The following is a 19166-nucleotide window of genomic DNA, read 5'->3' on the forward strand; positions in this document are numbered from 1 at the left end:
CAAGATTGGGAAACCCTGCTATAGTTCTCACCAACTTCTGAGGGTGGAAATCAGATTGGCTCAGACTTGCCGTTGTCAGGAAGTGCATTGTAGATTTGTACCTGTGTAAGATGCTAAATATCTCCGTTCAGTGTATGCAATATGAACTGGGCTCTTCTGTCTGTTATTTTTGCTATGCCCAACTAGTGCTTGGTAGGGAGAATGGTGTGTGTGTGTGTGTGTGTGTGTTTCACAAACTCAGATCTACCACAAAAGCTGTTCTGGTGCACCCCCTAAGCTGGCCTGTTTGCTCGCAGTTACAGTGGCAGATGCTGTCCGGTTGCCAGTGTGGAATTGATATTTAGCTGCCAGCGCAAAGCTCTTCTCTTTTGCATTGTACTGTGAACATAGGAAGCTGCCTTAATTTGAGTCAGTCCATTGGTCCATTGAGCTCAGTAATGTCCACACTGACCGACAGCAGCTTTCCAGGTTTCAGGTTGGAGTCTTTCCCAAGAGTACCTGGAGATCCCTGGGACTGAACTTTCTGCAAACAAAGCAGCTGCTCTACCAGTGAACGTTGGCCCTTTCGCCAAGGAGGGAATACAAAGAGGTGGCTTTTCCTGTATGCAGTGGCTTAGCTCCAACATGATGGGTGCTGGAGCTCAAATCTAGTCTCATAAACTCCCACCTTCTACCTACCAGTCCTAACTGGGGCAGGCAACGGTTACTCAATAGTGGAGGAAATGTACTCTGCAGATGGCAATTGGCACACTCTTTTTTTTATTGCCATTGCTTTACATGTTCCAGGACTGACCCCTGACATTGAAAATAGGTGGCAGGACAGAGTGTGCAGGTGCCGGGTCTGAATGTTGGAGAGAGCCCTGGTTCAAATTAAATCCTGATTTTGCAGCAGACCCTTTTCTTTCTTTCTTTCTTTTTTAAAAAAAGAGGCCCGCGCTGCTTTGTTTTAATTCCGAGTGTGTTTTCTGCAGTTTACAACTCTTCGTTCAGCCATCAAACTTTTTAATAGGGAACCTGGGGCCATATTCACAGCGGGTGTAGCTTGTAACACTGACATGCAACCAAACGGCAAACACCTTGGGAACGGAGCCTGTTCTCGGCTCTGAAATGTTTTGAATGTGAAAAGCGCTGTCTTTTCCAGTACCTTAAAAGTCCTTCTTAGCGTCCTCCCTAAACTGGGGATCTACGTTCATTTCAGAATGAATGAAATCAAATGGGACTGACTCTGTGTTCAGGGAAACATCATTGCAGATCAGAGAACTCCTTCCTGAGTTCTGCGTTCTGCTCCTTGGTGGTTCTCAATGGCAGCTGGTAGGAAAGCTTTCTGCCCACCAACAAGCATAAGAAGGACAACTCCTTGGCATTTTCCTGCCCCCCTCAGAACCAAATTTCAATCTAACCTAACAGCAACTTTTGGGCACATTTATAACGGCAGCAGTGGGTTACCTTGTGGGTTGAGCAGAGAGGTATAAGATCTTTCTGCCCAGTCCTGTGTCACAATAGGACTAATCCTCAAGGATCAACGGTGGGGGTTTCTCTGTTCATGTGGCCCCCAGAAGGCAAAAAAGGGCTAAAAAAAAAGGGTTAGTCACTCCTGCTTTTTTCCCCACTCCACCAATCTAGTTTAAAAAATCAAATACAGTCATACCTCGGGTTGAATGCGCTTCAGGTTGAGCGCATTCGAGTTGTGCTCCGTGGCAACCAGGAAGTAACGGAGTGCATTACTTCCAGGTTTTGCCGCTTGCGCATGCACATATGCTCAAAAAGACATCATGCGCAGAAGCGGTGAAAAGTGATGCGCGCGTGCGCAGACGTGCCATCACTAGTTACGTTTGCTTCTGGATGCGAACGGGGCTCCAGAACAGATCCCTTTCATATCCAGAGGTACCACTGTAGTGTCCCAGTCTAGTTATTACTATTTATTATACAGTGGTACCTTGGTTGTCGAATGGCTCGACACCAGAACAAATTGGCTCCCAAATGCCGCAAACCCAGAAGTGTTCTGGTTTGCGGACATTTTTCGAAACCCAAACTTCCAACGCGGCTTCTGCTTGAGTGCAGGAAGCTCATGCAGCCAATCGGAAGCTGTGCCTTGGTTTTCGAACCGTTTCGAGAGTCGAACAGACTCCCAGAACAGAGTTCGAGAACCAAGGTACCAGGCCATCCTTCATCCATAGATCTCTGGATGATTTGCGTCATAAAAATGCAAGTTTGAAAACACAAAATACATAATAAAAGCAAACCAAAACAATAATCTCACACCACCTCCCACAAACGCATTTAAAAGGATACAGGATGTTAGTCAGCCAAAGGCCTGGTTGAAGGGGAATGTTTTTGCCTGGCTCCTAAAGGTGTATAATGAAGGCACCAGGAGAAACTCCCTGGGAAGAACATTCCACAAATGGGATGACAGAAGACAAGATAAATGAATGATTTGTTTCATAGCTGACTCTTCTGAGCATGGGATACAACTAAGCAATAACTCATGGGGGAAAGTGTATGCTCTTGTCTTCTACATTTGTGTCTTTTGCAATTGTTTCTGCAACTCAGGAGAACATGGCCAAAGAGGAAGATACTGATGATCTCCAGCTCATTAAGAACTTCGAGCAGTGGTTGCAAGAAGAAAATGCCAAGCTGTCCGAAATTCTCGCCCGGAAACCATCCGGTGGTGAAGAGCTTAAAGCAAGGCGCAGCAAGTTAAAGGTTTGCTCCACTCCACGATGCTGCGTTAATTTCGCGTTACTGTATGGTGTGCTTGCATGTGTGCTTGAGAAGACGCCCCAGTCTGGTGTCTTGGGTTGCAATGGGTTAGGGACATAGGAAGCTGCCTTATGACAAGCCACAGCATTGGTCCGCCAAGCTCAGCATTGACTGCACTGATCAGACTGTAAGCTGCTCTCCAGGTTTGCAGGCAAAAGCATCTCCCAGCCCTCCCTAGAGATGCCAAGAATTGGACCAGGGACCACAAACTGGTCCAGTTTGTGCTCTACCGCTGAGCTGTGATCCTGTCCCCAATATCCCCAGAGAAGTCTCTCCACATCTTTCAGACTAGCATAGTTTTAAAGGTAGTTCCGAGTGGGGTTGTAGAGTTGGAAGGGAACCCAAAGGGCATCTAGCCCAGTGCTAAAGAATCCTTGACGGAAGGCCACCTGGCCTGTGTTTAAAAACATCCAATGAAGGTGAGGCCACTAGAATCTCCTTTCTTATAGCTTGAAGCCATTGGTTCAGGTCCTCTGCTCTAGAGCAGGAGAAAACAAGCTTGCTCCTTCTTCCATGTGACAGCCCTTGAGATATTTGAAGATGGCTGTCATATATCCTCTCAGTCTTCCAGGCTAAATATGCCCAGCTCCTGCAACCATTCCTCATAAGGCTTGGTTTCCAGGCCATAGATCACCTCTGTCACCCTCCTCTGCACATGTCCCAGCTTGTCAATACAGTCGTACCTCAGAAGTCGAACAGAATCCATTCCAAAAGTCCATTCGACTTCTGAAACATTCGACTTCCAAAGCGCAGCTTCTGATTAGCTGCAGGAAGCCCCGTCGGATGTTCGGCTTCCAAAATAACATTCGAAAACAGGAACACTCACTTCCCATTTTCAATCATTCAGGAGCCGAAACATTCGACTCCCAAGGCGTTCGGGAGCCGAGGTACGACTGTAGCCTTGTCTTAGCTGGTGTTTTCTTCCTTTCCTTCTTCCTTGTGACAGCCCTTAAGATATTTGGTATCTCCTCTTAGCCTCCCCCTTATCCAGGCTAAACATATCCAACTCTGTCAACCTTTCCTTCTAAAGCTTGGTTTCCAGACCCTTGGAAGAAATATATAAATATAGTTAATATATATTTATGAAATATATAAATATAAAACCATGTAAAATAAAACCAGGCAGCTACACAGGAATAAAAAAATGGGAAGCATCACCGCTTTGTGATCCGCCTTCCCCTTTGGAAATATTTGTGAAATGCCCCCTAATTACTGTATATGTAATGGGAAAAGGCGGTGTGTTCTCTCTTCACTGCTACCACCTCAATCGTTTGCACAACAAAACGGTGCTTTATCTCCCCACTTTCCCTTCCAGGAGCTTCAGTCTCGTGTTCCTGAGGGTCAGCAACATTTTGAAGATCTCCTGCGCCTTCGGCCGATTGTTAAGAACTCCGATGATCTGGAGGAACTGCGCTACAGATGGATGCTCTACAAGTCGAAACTGAACGATTCCGGCAACTCCTTGGTAGGCCTTGTGATCTGAGGATAGGTGGATCGGGGATCTTTTACATTACACACTGGGGAGCCAGTGTGGTGTAGTGGTTAAGAGCGGTGGACTCGTAATCTGGGGAACCGGGTTCGCGTCTCCGCTCCTCCACATGCAGCTGCTGGGTGACCTTGGGCTAGTCACACTTCTTTGAAGTCTCTCAGCCCCACTCACCTCACAGAGTGTTTGTTGTGGGGGAGGAAGAGAAAGGAGATTGTTAGCCACTTTGGGACTCCGTAGGGTAATCATAAAGCAGGATATCAAATCCAAACTCCTCTTCTTCTTACCCCGTTTAGAATAGGGGTGTTAGGCTTGCACTGTTCCCCTTCTACTCAGAGGAGCCATATTGTGCATGGTCATAAACAAAGAAAAGATGCACAGTTATACTTGGATAGGAAATGGGTATATCGAAGTCTGACAGCCAGATTCACATGTTTCGTGGATTTTTATTATTATTATTATTTGGAGCATTTGTACTCTGCAGCCAAAAAGGCTTCCAATCTAAAAGCAAAAAGAAACCAGGACGAACAGGGGAAAGGAAACGGAGAGGGAAGAGTGGAAAACAAAACTCAGGCACCAATTCTGAGACAGTTTTTCTTCTAATGACCAGCTGGCACAGTTCAGGGGCAGCAGGTGCCTGGTACAGCTGGCCTTTTGAGAAAGCTGATGGGTTGAGCCCTGCTTCCCATCTCAGATGGAATGACTGCCCCCAAGAGACGGTGGAAGGAGAGGAGGCTCGATGGAACCGGTCTGAAATGTGGAATAACACAGGGTACTATGTGGAATAACACAAGGAATCTATGATTATCCTGTGTCCCATGCTGTTGGTACCCATCAGTTCAATGCATTAGGTGGGGGAAGATGTTCTTGGGTTTTTTTGTTTGTTTGTAGTTGTGCGGTGGCAAAATTCTAAGTACTTGAAACTGACACTATGAACCTGAGTCTTTATAGGTGGATGCATGCGTTACTAGCTGCCATCAAAAGCAGCACCATCTTCATTTTCTTCCACTGCAGGGGTGGGGATTCTCAGCCCTGGGGGCCAAATGCAGCCTTCTATGCCCCTCTCCCTGGCCCTCAAAACTGTCCCCAGCCCAGCCCAGGCCACACCCACTCCCTCGTTTTACACCCTTGAAAGATTTGTCTCGTAATCTGGTGAACTGGGTTCGCTTCCCCGCTCCTCCACATGCAGCTGCTGGGTGACCTTGGGCCAGTCACACTTCTCTGAAGTCTCTCCGCCCCACTCACCTCACAGAGTGCTTGTTGTGGGGGAGGATGGGAAAGGAGAATGTTAGCTGCTTTGAGACTCCTTAGGGTAGTGATAAAGCGGGATATCAAATCCAAACTCTTCTTCTTCTATGGAGGCTTTCTATGGGGGTGGGCTGGGGAGTGCATGTTAAAAACCTAGCCTGCCGTACGAAGGGAATATTGACATTCATTGCTCCTTCCACTTTGCCTCTGGCTCTGCCCACCACTGGCTTGCGGCCCCTGGAAGGTTGCAGAGAATGGAATACGGCCCTCTGGCTGGAAAAGGTCCATCCCCCCCCCCGTCTCTGTTGTAATGGAGGGGGGAAATGTGTGGTTCCATTGCCCTGCACATTTCCCTACCCTGCTGTACTTCACTGACCGACGCTTGCAAGGTTTGGGGAAATGTTGCAACATGCCTTTAGCTGGTCTGCATGTAATTTGGGAAAAGATGGGGGGAAGCAGACCACGCAGCTCCAACCTTTACTGTTTTGTATGAAGAAAGTGCTCAAAATTTTAAGGGAATTTGCTCTTCTTCATTTCCCCAGTTCTAAATGCAATGATGTTGTTGTTGTTTTAAGTGGGGTGAATATGGAGTAATAAGAAAGCTAGATGGGGAATAAATACACAACAATCAAATGTTGGCTAAAGTGCAGGTAAGAAGTTAGTGTCCAGTGTCCTTACTCTGTGGTAAATGTGTGTAGGAATCCAGCCTCAGTGGTGCGCTTTTACTGTGCCATCTCCTGCAAAACTACAACTAGTCAGAAGGTGTCAGTGAAATCATAGTTATTTCTCTTGTAAGCCTAAACCAGACTTTAACTTGCTAGGGAACAAAATCCATTTGGAATTTAAACTGGATGTGTGCTATAAAGCTCATTAAATAGAAAATCACCTGCTGCTTTAGCTTGTCCAGACGATGAGAAATTTAAAGCAACATTCCCCTCGTGAAATAAACGTTGGCTTATAGGTTCCTAGGGGATACCGTGGTTTCTTTTCTTAAAACAAAAACCCCAATGCTTTTGTCTTTTTAAAACAGGCAACAAGCTCTTTGGAGGAGACAGACACATTTAGAAAGGTAAGAGTGTGTTTTTGTTTGTTCACAGAAAAGGAGAGGGAAGGGCATATGTGTGTTTGTGTGTTTTAAAAACATAATTTTCCAATAATGAAATGAAATATATTTTGTTATGGAGGGCACGGCTGCAGGATTAGAATCCCCAACATAGAATTATACTACATTGCCAACCAAGTGTGCCACATAATCCGATGCATTCTAGAAGACGAAACAAAACCAGGGGTACACCTGGAGAGAGACATAATCCAAAACACCCCCACCGTAGCATACCCATTCCTCCCAAACAAACTAAGGAAAATCCCCACAACACTAAACAGGTTCACACAGACCATACTTAAAGCATGGAAGGAAGAAGCAGGCAAACTGTCCCCGACCTCAATCCCACTAATCCCACTGGCTCACCACCCACTATTCCATCACGCAGCACAAAACCTCCAGGTAAAAACCTGGCAAACCAAAGGCTTATATTGCCTAGCAGACTTCTACTAAAATAACAAAGCCACATTGACACAAAAATACAAGACAAACTAGGGGACACTCAAGTGCCCTGGCTAACACCACCAGCTAAATGCCTTCTTAAACAATCCAGTAGGAAATCAGCAGCAACTAGGTCCTTGAAAACCTCCTTCTAACAACAAAGGGACATGGTAAAGGGATGGTATCCGCAATATACAAAATACTACTCCAAAATCCCACAAACTCCCTAGACACAATCAAAAAACAATGGGAGCATGACATAGGCTATGATATTAACCCCACTCAATGGACCAAAATGTGGTCTAAACCCCCCTTTAAATCCATATCAACAAAAAGAAAAGAACTCACTCTGAAAATCACCTACAGGTGGTACCTAACACCAAGAAAACTAGCGCTAATATGCCCAGGAACCTCACCAAAATGCTGGAGAGGGTGCACCTCCACAGGCACATACCTCCACATGTGGTGAGACTGTCCCAAAATCCAATTCTTCTGGACATCAGTTATACAAGACATGTAAAACAACTAAACAAGTATTAGAAGTCATCCCAGAACTGGCCCTACTGAATATCTTCCAAGATAATAATGCCTACTCACATTATAAAGACCTCATAACCCACCCAGTCTCAGCAGCTGGAAGCATCATAGCCAGACACTGGAGAGACCTGTCAAGAGTGAACATGGAAAAACTAACCAATAAATTGAAACAGACAAAGGGACAAATAGAAGACGCCTTCACCCCGGTATGGTTCCTCTTCATCACATACGTAGCCCAACAAGACAACAACAAGAATCCACCGACAGCATATAAATCAATCTGGCTAAGCTGACCCCAAAACCCACCCTCTCACACGCATAAACAAATCTCACTGCAGTCAACCAAGACAGCCAACCGCACCCTAGGCCACCTCCAACCTCTCTCACCACCAAGGAAATATAACAAGCGAATAGAAAGAGAACCCCCACAAGTGATGCCGACACAAAACCCCACACATACATTGAGTAGAAAAATAGAAGCTTTGCCACCCAACCCCTCTTTCCCCCCTTTTCTTCCCAGCCTAATACTGCATGCAATACTAATGACTCACAACAGATGAAACTGATCTGTGTAGAAAACACAACTTGAAGAAAGAGACAATGCACGTATTTTAGTAAACTAAGAAATCTTTAATAAAATTTTATATATATTAAAAAAACAGAACAGCCAGTCTCTTTTAGCTCTCTTTGCTTATCTCATTTACCATTAATAAAATTGTAAAGGAAAATATATCTAGAGAGAGGAGTGCTTCAAGAACACAGAGAAAGAGTTGCACTTGGTGAAGTCAAAATAAACATTAGAGGAAAGTACACTAAAATGTGAAAGTAGTTTTTAAAAGGTCAAACACTTTAAAGCAGTTTTCGCTGACCTGGTGGCCTCCAGTTACTTTGGACTATTCCCAGGTTGGGGCTGATGGGAGCAGAAGGCGGCCCCAGGTTGGCAAAGACTGCTTTAACATAGACATAAGATGTATCATAAGCAGCTCAGCCATGATGGCTTTGCTTTGAACCACTCCTGGCCATTTTATGAAGTGAACAGTTGAGGAGCACTAAACGTCTTTTCCCCCCCCCCTAATATGGTTCACCCTTTCCTGGAGGTGTGCATATACAGTGGTACCTTGGTTTAAGAACAGCTTAGTTTATGAGCTACTTGGATTAAGAATGCTGCAAACCCGGAAGCAGGTATTTTGGTTTGTGAACTTTGCCTTGGAATAAGAACATGTTTCACTTCCTGTTGAGTGTGTTCCATTTGTAAATTGAGTTCCCCGCTGCTATGGGAAAGCATGCTTTGGTTTAAGAACAGACTTCCGGAACGGATTAAGTTTGTAAACCAAGGTACCACTGCATGTCCCAGCAGCTTACCATGAGGTAGATTACACATTCCTGTTTTCCTCAGCATCCAGTGTGCTCCCACCGCTGCCCTGGAAAGTGAAATACACACACTGTTAGCCACAATTGTTGTTGGTGTTGTCATTTAAATTTGTATACTGCCCTTCATCCGTAGATCTCAGGGCGGTTCACAACACAAAATTACAATATAAAAAAAACACAAAACACGTAATCAAAACAAGAACAAAAACAAACCAAAATACCCCCCCCACACACACACACACACAAAACACATTTAAAAGCGCATCATAAGTCAGTCAGGGTGAAGAGGATATATTAAATTAAGCCAGTGGTTTTCAGACCATTTGCCTTCAGGAGAGATCTTCCCCTAGTGGTTTGTCCACTAAGGAGCCACCAAGAATCTGCTACAGTGCCCCTACAATCCATCAGGGAATGTTCTTCCTCTTTCATGGAGCTTCTGATGGAGCTTCATCCAAGGAATTGACATGATCTATATTACCTGCTTAGCTTCAGCAGTGCTGCAACCTCAGATGCATCCACATCATTCCATGTGGCTGCACAATCTTTTAGATTCTGGCTATTAGTAGGATGGGGGAATCAAATGTTGGACATTGCCAGGACCCGGCTAAAGTTGATTGATTCCCATCTCCCTCCCTCAGTAGGAACAGCTCAAGCGGCAGGAATGTTTCTCTTAGCATCCATTATACCCCTAGGGGGGAAACATGCTGTATTTAATTCTTGATGGGAACATTGCCAGACGCCAAGACAAAAATACAATTTTCTTCTCTGTAAGGGATGGTTCAAAAGACCATTCAAGGCCATCCCCCCCCCCCATTTTAATATTTGCTTATTTTGCTTGTATTTTTAGATAACCCTATCCCCGCTGGCTTATATATGAACATCTATAGAGATATAGAGCTAGTTAGATGTCATGTGCAGTGCAATCTTGTGCATGTTTTGCTAGAAATAAGTTCCACTAATTCAATGATACTTAGGCAGCATTTGCACCATGCATTTAATGCACATGTTTGTTAAATTTCTATACTATCCTTCATCCAAGGATCATAGGGCAGTTTTACAATATAAAAACACAAAAAATACATAACTCATATATGTGTTTGCATACATATGTACTAGGGGTGCTCAGAAAATTCTCCCCATCCCTTTGTACGAGGAGTTTGTAATTACTTAGGAGTTTCTCCAGCTGTCTGCCCTTCTTCCATTTTCAAATATTTTTCGACTTCAGTCTGCTGTCCTCAGGCCCATCTCTCTGCCCCCAGCCCCCATTTTAGACGCCACCAATGCACAGGAGTGCATATGCACATTGACAAAATCAGAGCGCAAGGAGGGATTTCACTTTAAACCATCATGGCTTCCCCCAAAGAATTCTGGGGCTACCATTTGTTAGGGGTGCAGAGAGTTGTTAAGAAACTCCTGTACCTCTGACAGAGCTACAATTCAGAGAGTTCCCTGGGAAGAGGAATTGGCTGCTAAACCACTCTGGGAATTGCAGCTCTGGGTGGGGAACAGAGGCCCCTTGCGAGCTCTCAGGACCCTTAACAAACCACAGCCCCTAGTGCTTTAAATGTATGTTGTGAATGTGGCCTTACTCACTAGTACGTGTACGCAAGGGCTGCAATAATGAAAGAACCATTTCTTGATCATCCCCGAGCATAAAAACCTTGCTTGGATAAATAGCGCGCACAGAGAAAAAGATGTCAGATAGAAAACAAACGGCGAATATGCACTAGCATAATTTTATCCATAAACAAAAGACTGGAAGATTAAATTGAGAAAGCTAATGCGTTGGGGCCTGTGGTTTCTCCCCCGTAGGCTGACAGTGATGGAATAGCTTATTGCCTCTTCGCATACGACGGAGCATTGTAAAAACAAATATTTAAAAAAATAATGATGATAAATGTTTCTTCAAAGGTTGGCTTCCAAGTTGCTGAAAGTATTGCAGGAGCATACTTAGCGTCAATTGGAAATCAAAGCAGGTTATTTATGGGGTTCAGCAGTTCTTGTCTGGTTTATTTTCTGCAGTGCTCAACCCTAATTAAAGCTCCTTGCTGCGCAAATGATTTGGGCCTCATTGTTTGTACAAACAAAGTAATTAGGATTTATTAGATTCATGACTGACTAATTGGTTCCCTTTGAGATGCTGTGGGATGTAATCTCCTGGAGCAGATGGAGAGTCAGGATCTGCAATTGTGTCTCATTTAGAAAGTCGCCACTGATCGTTGGACCAAATAAGTTCAGCCAGCCGCGAGCGATGCTAGTTCACTCACTCCTTCTCTGGAAGGCTCATGGTTCAGGTCCTCATGTTAAAAACATCAATGAGAGTAAAATTCTTTCACTGTTGTAAATAAGAATTTTAGACTTGGAAGGGACTTTTGAGGTCCTACAGCCTAGTTATTCAATGCTCAGTGAAGGAATCTGAACGTGAAATCTTGTTGGATGAGACCACAGATCATCAACTCCAACATCCTGTTCTCACAATGGCCAATCAGATCCCTATGGGAAGCCCAATGGATATACTAGGACACCATGCTCCTGATATCAACCGGACATCATTAGAGCTTCCTGAATGAGGCTGTTGGCCCATCTAGTCCAGCATCCTATTCTCATCGTGGCCAACCAGGTGCTTATGGGAAACCTACAAGCAGGACACTGAGGGTCTTGGTCTCAGTTCATGTGGTCCTCATCTTTTGATGAGTGTGGGAAGGAAGTCCCACTGGGATGGAATCTGGGAAGGAGAAGGAATGGGAATCCTCTGCAAACAAGGAACTCAGGCCTCTGGAAAGAGTGACCTGTCGCCTGTTTCGTGGGGAGGAAAAGTGTGTGAGAGAAAGAGTGGCAGAAAGAGAGAAATAAAAGAAGGTGGCCACACACACTGCCAGCTCTGGTCCAAATATCACCAGCATCCCCTGCTTAAATTTTACCCTTGGGGGGATGCAGCCCTTGACAGAAGAAAAGCTCCCCCCCCCCTTCACTGAAATAATTGCTTGGATTGCTTGCACGGTTTGGGCATCTCCATTCAAGGTGACGTTCAATATTCCTGGCAGAAATATTGGGAAAGCAGCAACTGCAGAGAAATACATTGCCAACTTTCACAGGCACACTCTATCCAGCCCTGGAGGCTTAGGGGTTTGTTTTCGTTTTTGCTTCTCCTGCCTGTTACCAGAACCATTTTTCATGATATATTTGGAACGGAGTTATATTAATGAACGCTCTGCGTAATGTGCTAAAGAGCCCACAGCTCCCCAATAACCATCTCAGCAGGAGTCAAAATGCCTCAGGAGGATGAGTCAAGAGCAAATGCGACTGAGGACAGCTAGGCCGCCCGTGCAGCTTGAGTTCAGTCCTAGTGGCACTTTCAGACATTTTAAATATAATTTCCTACAAACTGCCTTCTACGCTTGGTGGAATGTTTATCTAAGTTTACTATTCTTTTTACAGAAGTCATACGGTTGCCAGCTTTTTTTTACTAGCTGTGCTCTTGTGCTTTTAATAGCCTGGCCTGCAGAAATGTAGCAGGTGAAGGTTTACGCCTGGCATGGAGAGGCACCTGCGAAGCTGTGCTAGCCTAGCCACCAATGAGTGACATTCTGCTGCTCTTCTCCAAGTGTGGAAAAGAGTGGAGAAATCTCCCTCTCTGGCTAATGGCCTCTGAGAGCCTAGCAAGTAGGGCTGCCACTCCAGGACTATAAGACTATTGGTCCATCCAGCTGAGTACTGGCAAATTCCATTGGTCATGGCTACCCATGTACACACACATAGCCATGCTGGCTGGGAATGGTGGAAGGTAGAGTCCAACAACTTATGGAGGGCCACAGGCTTCCCAACCCTGGTGTAGACAGTAGTGAGCTAGGTAGACCATTGGTCTGCTCTGTTTAGCTCAGTAATGTCTACATTGACTGGCAGCAGCTGTCAAGAGTTTCCAGCTGGGAATATTCCCAGCCCCACCTGGAGATGCCAGAGATTGATCCAGGGATCATCTGCATGGAAGGAGATGCTCTTCCACTGAGCTACAGCCCTTGCTGTTGTTGTTTAGTCGTTTAGTCATGTCCGACTCTTCGTGACGCCATGGACCAGAGCACGCCAGACACTCCTGTCTTCCACTGCCTCCTGCAGTTTGGTCAAACTCATGCTGGTAGCTTTGAGAACACTGTCCAACCATCTCGTCCTCTGTCGTCCCCTTCTCCTTGTGCCCTCCATCTTTCCCAACATCAGGGTCTTTTCCAGGGAGTCTTCTCTTCTCATGAGGTGGCCAAAGTATTGGAGCCTCAGCTTCAGGATCTGTCCTTCCAGTGAGCACTCAGGACTGATTTCCTTCAGAATGGAGAGGTTTGATCTTCTTGCAGTCCATGGGACTCTCAAGAGTCTCCTCCAGCACCATAATTCAAAAGCATCAATTCTTCAGCGATCAGCCTTCTTGATGGTCCAGCTCTCACTTCCATACATCACTACTGGGAAAACCATAGCTTTAACTATACGGACCTTTGTTGGCAAGACTACAGCCCTAGATAAGGCAAATTCATACATAAGGCAAATTCATGGAGGATACACCTGCCAATGACTACCAGCCACAGTTGCTATGCTCTACCTCCAGTCAGAAGAAGCAGAGATTCTGAATTTCAGTTTCTGGAAACCACAGGAGGAGAGAGTGCTCTTGTGCTAGGATCCTCCTTGAGGGTTTCCCGCAAACATCTGGTTGGCTGCTGTGGTCATTGGCATGGTCCAGGAGGCTCTGCTTGCATTCTTAAGGCACCTTGGTATAAGGCAGAGGTAGGGAGCCTTTTTTTCAAACAGGGACCACATTCCCTTCTGATAGTGGCAGACTTTTGGCTCTTGTATTTCAGCGGCACCCTGTGCAATGCTAAAATTCGGCCTCTCCCCGCCTCTCGCACTCCATTCTATAGCATTGTTGTGGTGCCCCAGTGCATCTGATCCAGTCACACTACCCTAAAAAGGTGGTGCTGTGGTCTAAACCACTGAGTCTCTTGGGCTTGCCAATTAGAAGGTTGGCAGTTCAAATCCCCATGATGAGGTGAGCTCCTGTTGCTCCGTCCCAGCTCCTGCCAACCTAGCAGTTCAAAAGCATGTCAGTGCAAGTAGATAAATAGGTACCACTGCAGCAGGAAGGTAAACGGAATTTCCATGTGCTCTGGCTTCTGTCACGGTGTTCCATTGTGCCAGAAGCGGTTTAGTCATGCTGGCCACGTGACCCAGAAAGCTGTCTGTGGACAAACGCCAGCTCCCTCAGCCTGAAAGCGAGATGAGTGCTGCAGCCCCATAGTCACCTTTGACTGGGCTTAAATCTCCAGGTGTCCTTTACCTTTTTTACCTTTTTTTAAACCCTAACTCTGCCTCTGCTTCTGAGCAACCTTCCAAAGGCCGCAGGCCCATGGTGGGTCAAGCGAGAGGCCAAAGTGGACGAGGGAACAAATGTGAGTTTCACCTCTGCATAGGAAGTTCATTGCTACACACACTCATTTTCCCCACCTTGTCTCCTCCAAGCAGACAAGCAAGAGGCATTCTCAGAGTTCAGAGTTCCCATTCCAGCCAGGAAAAAGCACTCAGTGTTGAAGCATGGCCAGTGATGGGTATGGCTTGGGCAAAGTCTCCAGGGCCAGACAGAGAGGCATTTATACCTGGGCCTGAGGTTTCCCTAGCATTCAGCATCTTCCTCTGTCCTTCCGACACTGCCAGCACTCTTAATGTCTGTCTTCACACCTGGTTATTTTGCTCAATGGCTGCAGCAGCCTCAGTGCCTCGCTGTCCTCGGCAGTGTTATTGGCAAGACCCAGCGTTGCTCCAGCGATTGAATTTTTGTGCTCTGCAGAGTTAAGATGCATGGCATTTTGATCGTGCCTCGAGTCAACAAGCCCATGGTGCCTTCCCACTCCTTGATCCTGCAGCGGCATCTCAATGCTGAAGTTGTGACAGCCCAGGCATTTCCATGGCGACCAGCTGAGTCATTAAGCATGATAGCATGGCTGCCGGATAAGGCAAAGCCAAGCCGAGAGCAGGTGGGAGGGAAAGCCGTGGCAGGAATGCTGGATTTACATGACCTCTCCTGCAGGTGTTTGCCTTAGGGCAGTAGGGATAAGTTGAAAGGGAGAATCAAAACCATAGTGTGCAGCTTGTTTGCAAAACAGCACTGCAGTTTACCAACTGCTTCACATTCCTCAGGTCTCACAACACCCCCGTGAGCTAGGTCACCATTCTCCCATTTTACAGGTTGGGAACTGAGGCTGAAAGGCAGCACAGAAGTATAGTTTTATTTTTATTTATTTTTTACTTAACAGGATTTATATACTGCTTAATCATCATCAGATCCTTTAAGTAGATTAATATCCATCTGCCTGGGATATGAAGGCAAAACAACTCCTCATTTCAGGAAGGTTATTTGCTTAAGGTTATTTGAGGGAAATAACCTTAGCTGAGATGTTGTAACCCTTCATGCCATGAGGGGGGGAGCTAGGGAAATGAAGCTTTTACCCGCTCACCCTTAAGCAATTCTGATTCCTGCCCCCCCCCCAGATTAGAATGTCCCCCTGGGATTTAGGAGATGGAAGATTCCTTTGGGGCATCTAGCTGGGTGCAAGACTATTGTCCTTTGTGCTGCAATTGTTTATGCTGCCAGGATTATGGCAGCTTTGAGCCACTTACTCAGATGCTAGGCATGCATGTCAAAGCATCCCAAGGGATGGATTAATTTAAGCACCCACTCTTCAAAATCTCATTCAGCTTCCAAGAAACATAGAAAGGACGCAATGCCAAAAATAGTTATGGGAATGTTTCAGCTCACTGGAGAGCAAGGGTTGTAATCAACTGGCTTTAGGCTGGATTTTTCTTGTGGCCATTACATTCATCATCTAAGAAAAGATTGTCCAACCCTAAACTCTTAGGCATTTCAGTTCCTGCACCCTGGTGGACTTGTAGTTTGGGGGGGGTGTTCCAACCCATGAACCTCAAAGAGCTAGAAAACTACTTTTCCTCATTGCAATTTCTGTACACACCCCTGATTTCCCTTCTGTTATGCAATAATGTCAAAAAAACCAAGTTGCTGTGCTGTTTCACGGTGAATTTGGCAGGAGTTACTTAAGGCTACATTGAGGCTGCATGCATGCCAAACGTTTAGAGTTCCTACACGTCCCAGAAATAATAATATTGGGGGCTGTAGTTCATTAAGAGTGCTGGGAATTGTAGGTCTGGCCCTACCATTAGGTAGAGTGAGTCAGTTGCCTCAGGTGGCACCCATGCTTTGAGGAAGATTCAATTTCCAGTCCACTTAACTTCTGTACACGGAATGGTAGGCATCCATCTTGTCTGCTTTGGGCAGCAAAATGTCTCGGGCCATCCCTGTCAAAGTTCTAGCTGAACAACGACACGCAGCAAAATAGATCCTGTAAACCTGAACTCTGGCAGCCCTGAATCTAGAATTTCCCTGCTGGGTGCATAAGGACGTTGGACAAAGCAACTGGGTGAGAAGCTGAACAACAGAAATCTTTCTCGGTGCCTCAGCACAGTTAAGAGTGGCAGAGGGGGCTCTCTTGGTAGTTCTGCCCCCCTCAAAAGTGTGGCCCGGAAGGGGGACGTCTTTCTCTAAGTTTTGGAACGCCCTTCTCGCGGAGGTGCATCTTGCTGTCTTTGTTGTGCAGCTTCCAGTCATACACTGAAGACACACCTCTTCACCTTTCACAGTTAAATGAAGTGTGTGGTAAAACTATGGCACTCACTCCTAGTAAAAGAGCATTGGGCAAATCCACGGGAGAGAAAACTATCAATGGCTACTTGCCATGATGGCTATCCTCTGGTCGGAGGCAGTAATGTATCTGAATACTAGTAGCTGGAAACCACCAGAGGGGAGAGTGCTCTTGTGTTTCAATCATGTTTGCAGTTTCCTCACAGGCATCTGCTTGGCCACTATAAGAACAGGATGCTGGGCTGCATGGGCCAATGGCCTGATCCAGCAGGCTCTTAAAAGGATTTTGTTTTGTGATATCTACCTCTTCCATATTATTTAAGCCTAACTACTCTATTTTGAACTTAAAAATGGAAAGCGTAACAATGGTGGTCAACAAAAGAGGTTTAAAGACTGTCTGAAGGCAAGTTTTAAAAAATGTATTATAAACACCAACAATTGGGAAACCCTGGCCTGCGAACGCTCCAGTTGGAGAACAGCCTTTACCAAAGGTGTCATGGGCTTTGAAGACGCTTGAACTCAGGATGCAAGGGAGAAACATGCTAGGAGGAAGGCAGGCTTGGCAAATCCACACCGTGATCAACTCCCGCCCAGAAACCAATGTCCCCACTGTAGAAGGACGTGTGGATCCAGAATTGGCCTCCTCAGTCACTTACAGACTCATTGTTAAAACTGTGTTTATGGAAGACAGTCTTCCTCAGCTATGAGTGATTGCCAAAGAAGAAGAAGATTATTTAAGCCATACCATTCTGCTTTTGCTTGATTGTTTGCTTTTGTAATTGTATGAAACCTATTTCTGTTCCGTTGTTGCAACCCACCCTGGGGTATTTCAGTGAAGGGGTGGGGGTAAGAAATCTCATAAATAAATGAAAAATTCACTCTCCTGGGGCGAGACCTGGCAAACATGGGACATGGTTATTTTTAATGTAGACACCCAGGCTGTTATTCCCCCATAATGCATGTGCCGGTCTGGTGTTCTCTGCCGCTCTGGTGTTCTCAGAAGGAAGGCCAGAATTGGATTCCTGGCCCACTTTGCTCCCTTGCCCTTCTTATAATGAGCCATTTCGGAGCAGCAGACCCAGTTGTAAAGGCTACTGCTATACATTGAACTCAAATTTCACCATCTGTTCCACTTCCCTTTTTATTCTCTGGCATCTTGTAAAATATGAGGCTTGTACAGGGAGCAATGAAAATAAGTCAGCCTGATTGTAAAGTGAGGTGCAAGGGGTGGGGACCCAGAGCTTTCTGCTGCCGTCCAGAGATTAAACAGAGAAGGCCCATGGCTAGATTCAGATGCTGTATATCCCAAAATGGCGGCTGCCCCTGAACTCGGCAAACCTATACAAACATGAAGCAGAGCTTTGGCCATGAGGGAAAGTGTGTGAAACTCGCACTTCATTGTAACTGAATACCCAACCAAAGGCGGCCATTTCTCTCCAGCAGCCACCAAGTTCCTGTCTGGCACGCAAGACAGGTTGGAAAATTTGTAACTGGCGCGTGGAAATCTCAAAATTAATACTAAAAGCAACTGCGCTCTCCCTCGAGGAAACCGAGGCTGAGAAATTGTCTGGAAAAAATCGTTTGCAACACTAAGCATTTTCTTAGAGATTTTAGCGTCTGGCAGATTGTCACACATAGGTCAACCCCAAATGTTGGCTCACGGAAGCCCTTTTTATGCTACCCAGAAACCTCCAGCCCCTTTTGCTCAGCACCTCGTGTCTCTTGAGGGTGTGATCCGTTCCTGCATAGAAGCATTGCTAGCTCTTGTAGAGGGCACACTGCCTTACATAATGGCTTCATGGTCTGAAAATTATCAGATGGTGTGCCAAGAATCAAATCACCTCATGCTAATGGCTCAGGGACAGAGCCAAGTTTGATGTTAAATGCAGTTGTGGCCTATTGGGACTTGTGAGACAGAAAGCCAGGAGCCCGACATGATGTGGGGCAAGATCCAATGACAGAATCCTCCTCTCCGTTGAGTTCCAGAATGGCAACATGGATAATGAGGAAGGTGAAGGTGACAGCAAGTGCGACTTCTTAGACTGGTTGGAAGTAAGAGGGCAGGCAAATGGGGGCTAGCTGAAGGCAGAGGGAGGCTGGTACCCCCATTTGAGCCCCTCCACTGGTTAAAAGCCTCTTCGCGTGTAAGGACCACCTCTTTCCATATGAGCCTGTCCAGACCCTGAGATCATCTTCTCAGGTCCTTCTTCATCTGCCGCCTCCATGAGAGGTCCACAGGGTGGCAACACAAGAACGGGCCTTTTCTACAGTGGCTCCCCATTTGTGAGATGCTCTCCCCAGGGAGGTTCGGCTGATGCGGCCCAATTGCCTTCTCAATCTGGCCCGCGGACAGTCTGGGAATCAGCGTGTTTTTACATGAGTAGAATGTGTTCTTTTATTTAAAATGCATCTCTGGGTTATTAGTGGGGCATAGGAATTTGTTCATATATATTTTTCAAAATATAGTCCAGCCCACCACATGGTCTGAGGGACAGTGGACCAGCCCATGGCTGAAAAAGGTTGCTGACCCC

At 45.9% G+C, this 19166-nt stretch overlaps 1 protein-coding gene across 1 annotated transcript in view; it reads left to right on the forward strand.

Moving 5' to 3' along the window:
* The window catches only part of SYNE3 (spectrin repeat containing nuclear envelope family member 3), an 88872-nt gene that overhangs the window by 58567 nt on the left and 11139 nt on the right, over positions 1-19166 (forward strand). Inside the window, exons 16-18 of the mRNA XM_028716797.2 lie at positions 2551-2703; positions 4076-4225; positions 6525-6563. Of these exons, the coding sequence (XP_028572630.2) occupies positions 2551-2703; positions 4076-4225; positions 6525-6563 (342 nt within the window). The remainder of the gene's footprint in view (positions 1-2550; positions 2704-4075; positions 4226-6524; positions 6564-19166) is intronic.

Source organism: Podarcis muralis, chromosome 1 (assembly GCF_964188315.1).
Source record: "Podarcis muralis chromosome 1, rPodMur119.hap1.1, whole genome shotgun sequence".
Taxonomy (NCBI): domain Eukaryota; kingdom Metazoa; phylum Chordata; class Lepidosauria; order Squamata; family Lacertidae; genus Podarcis; species Podarcis muralis.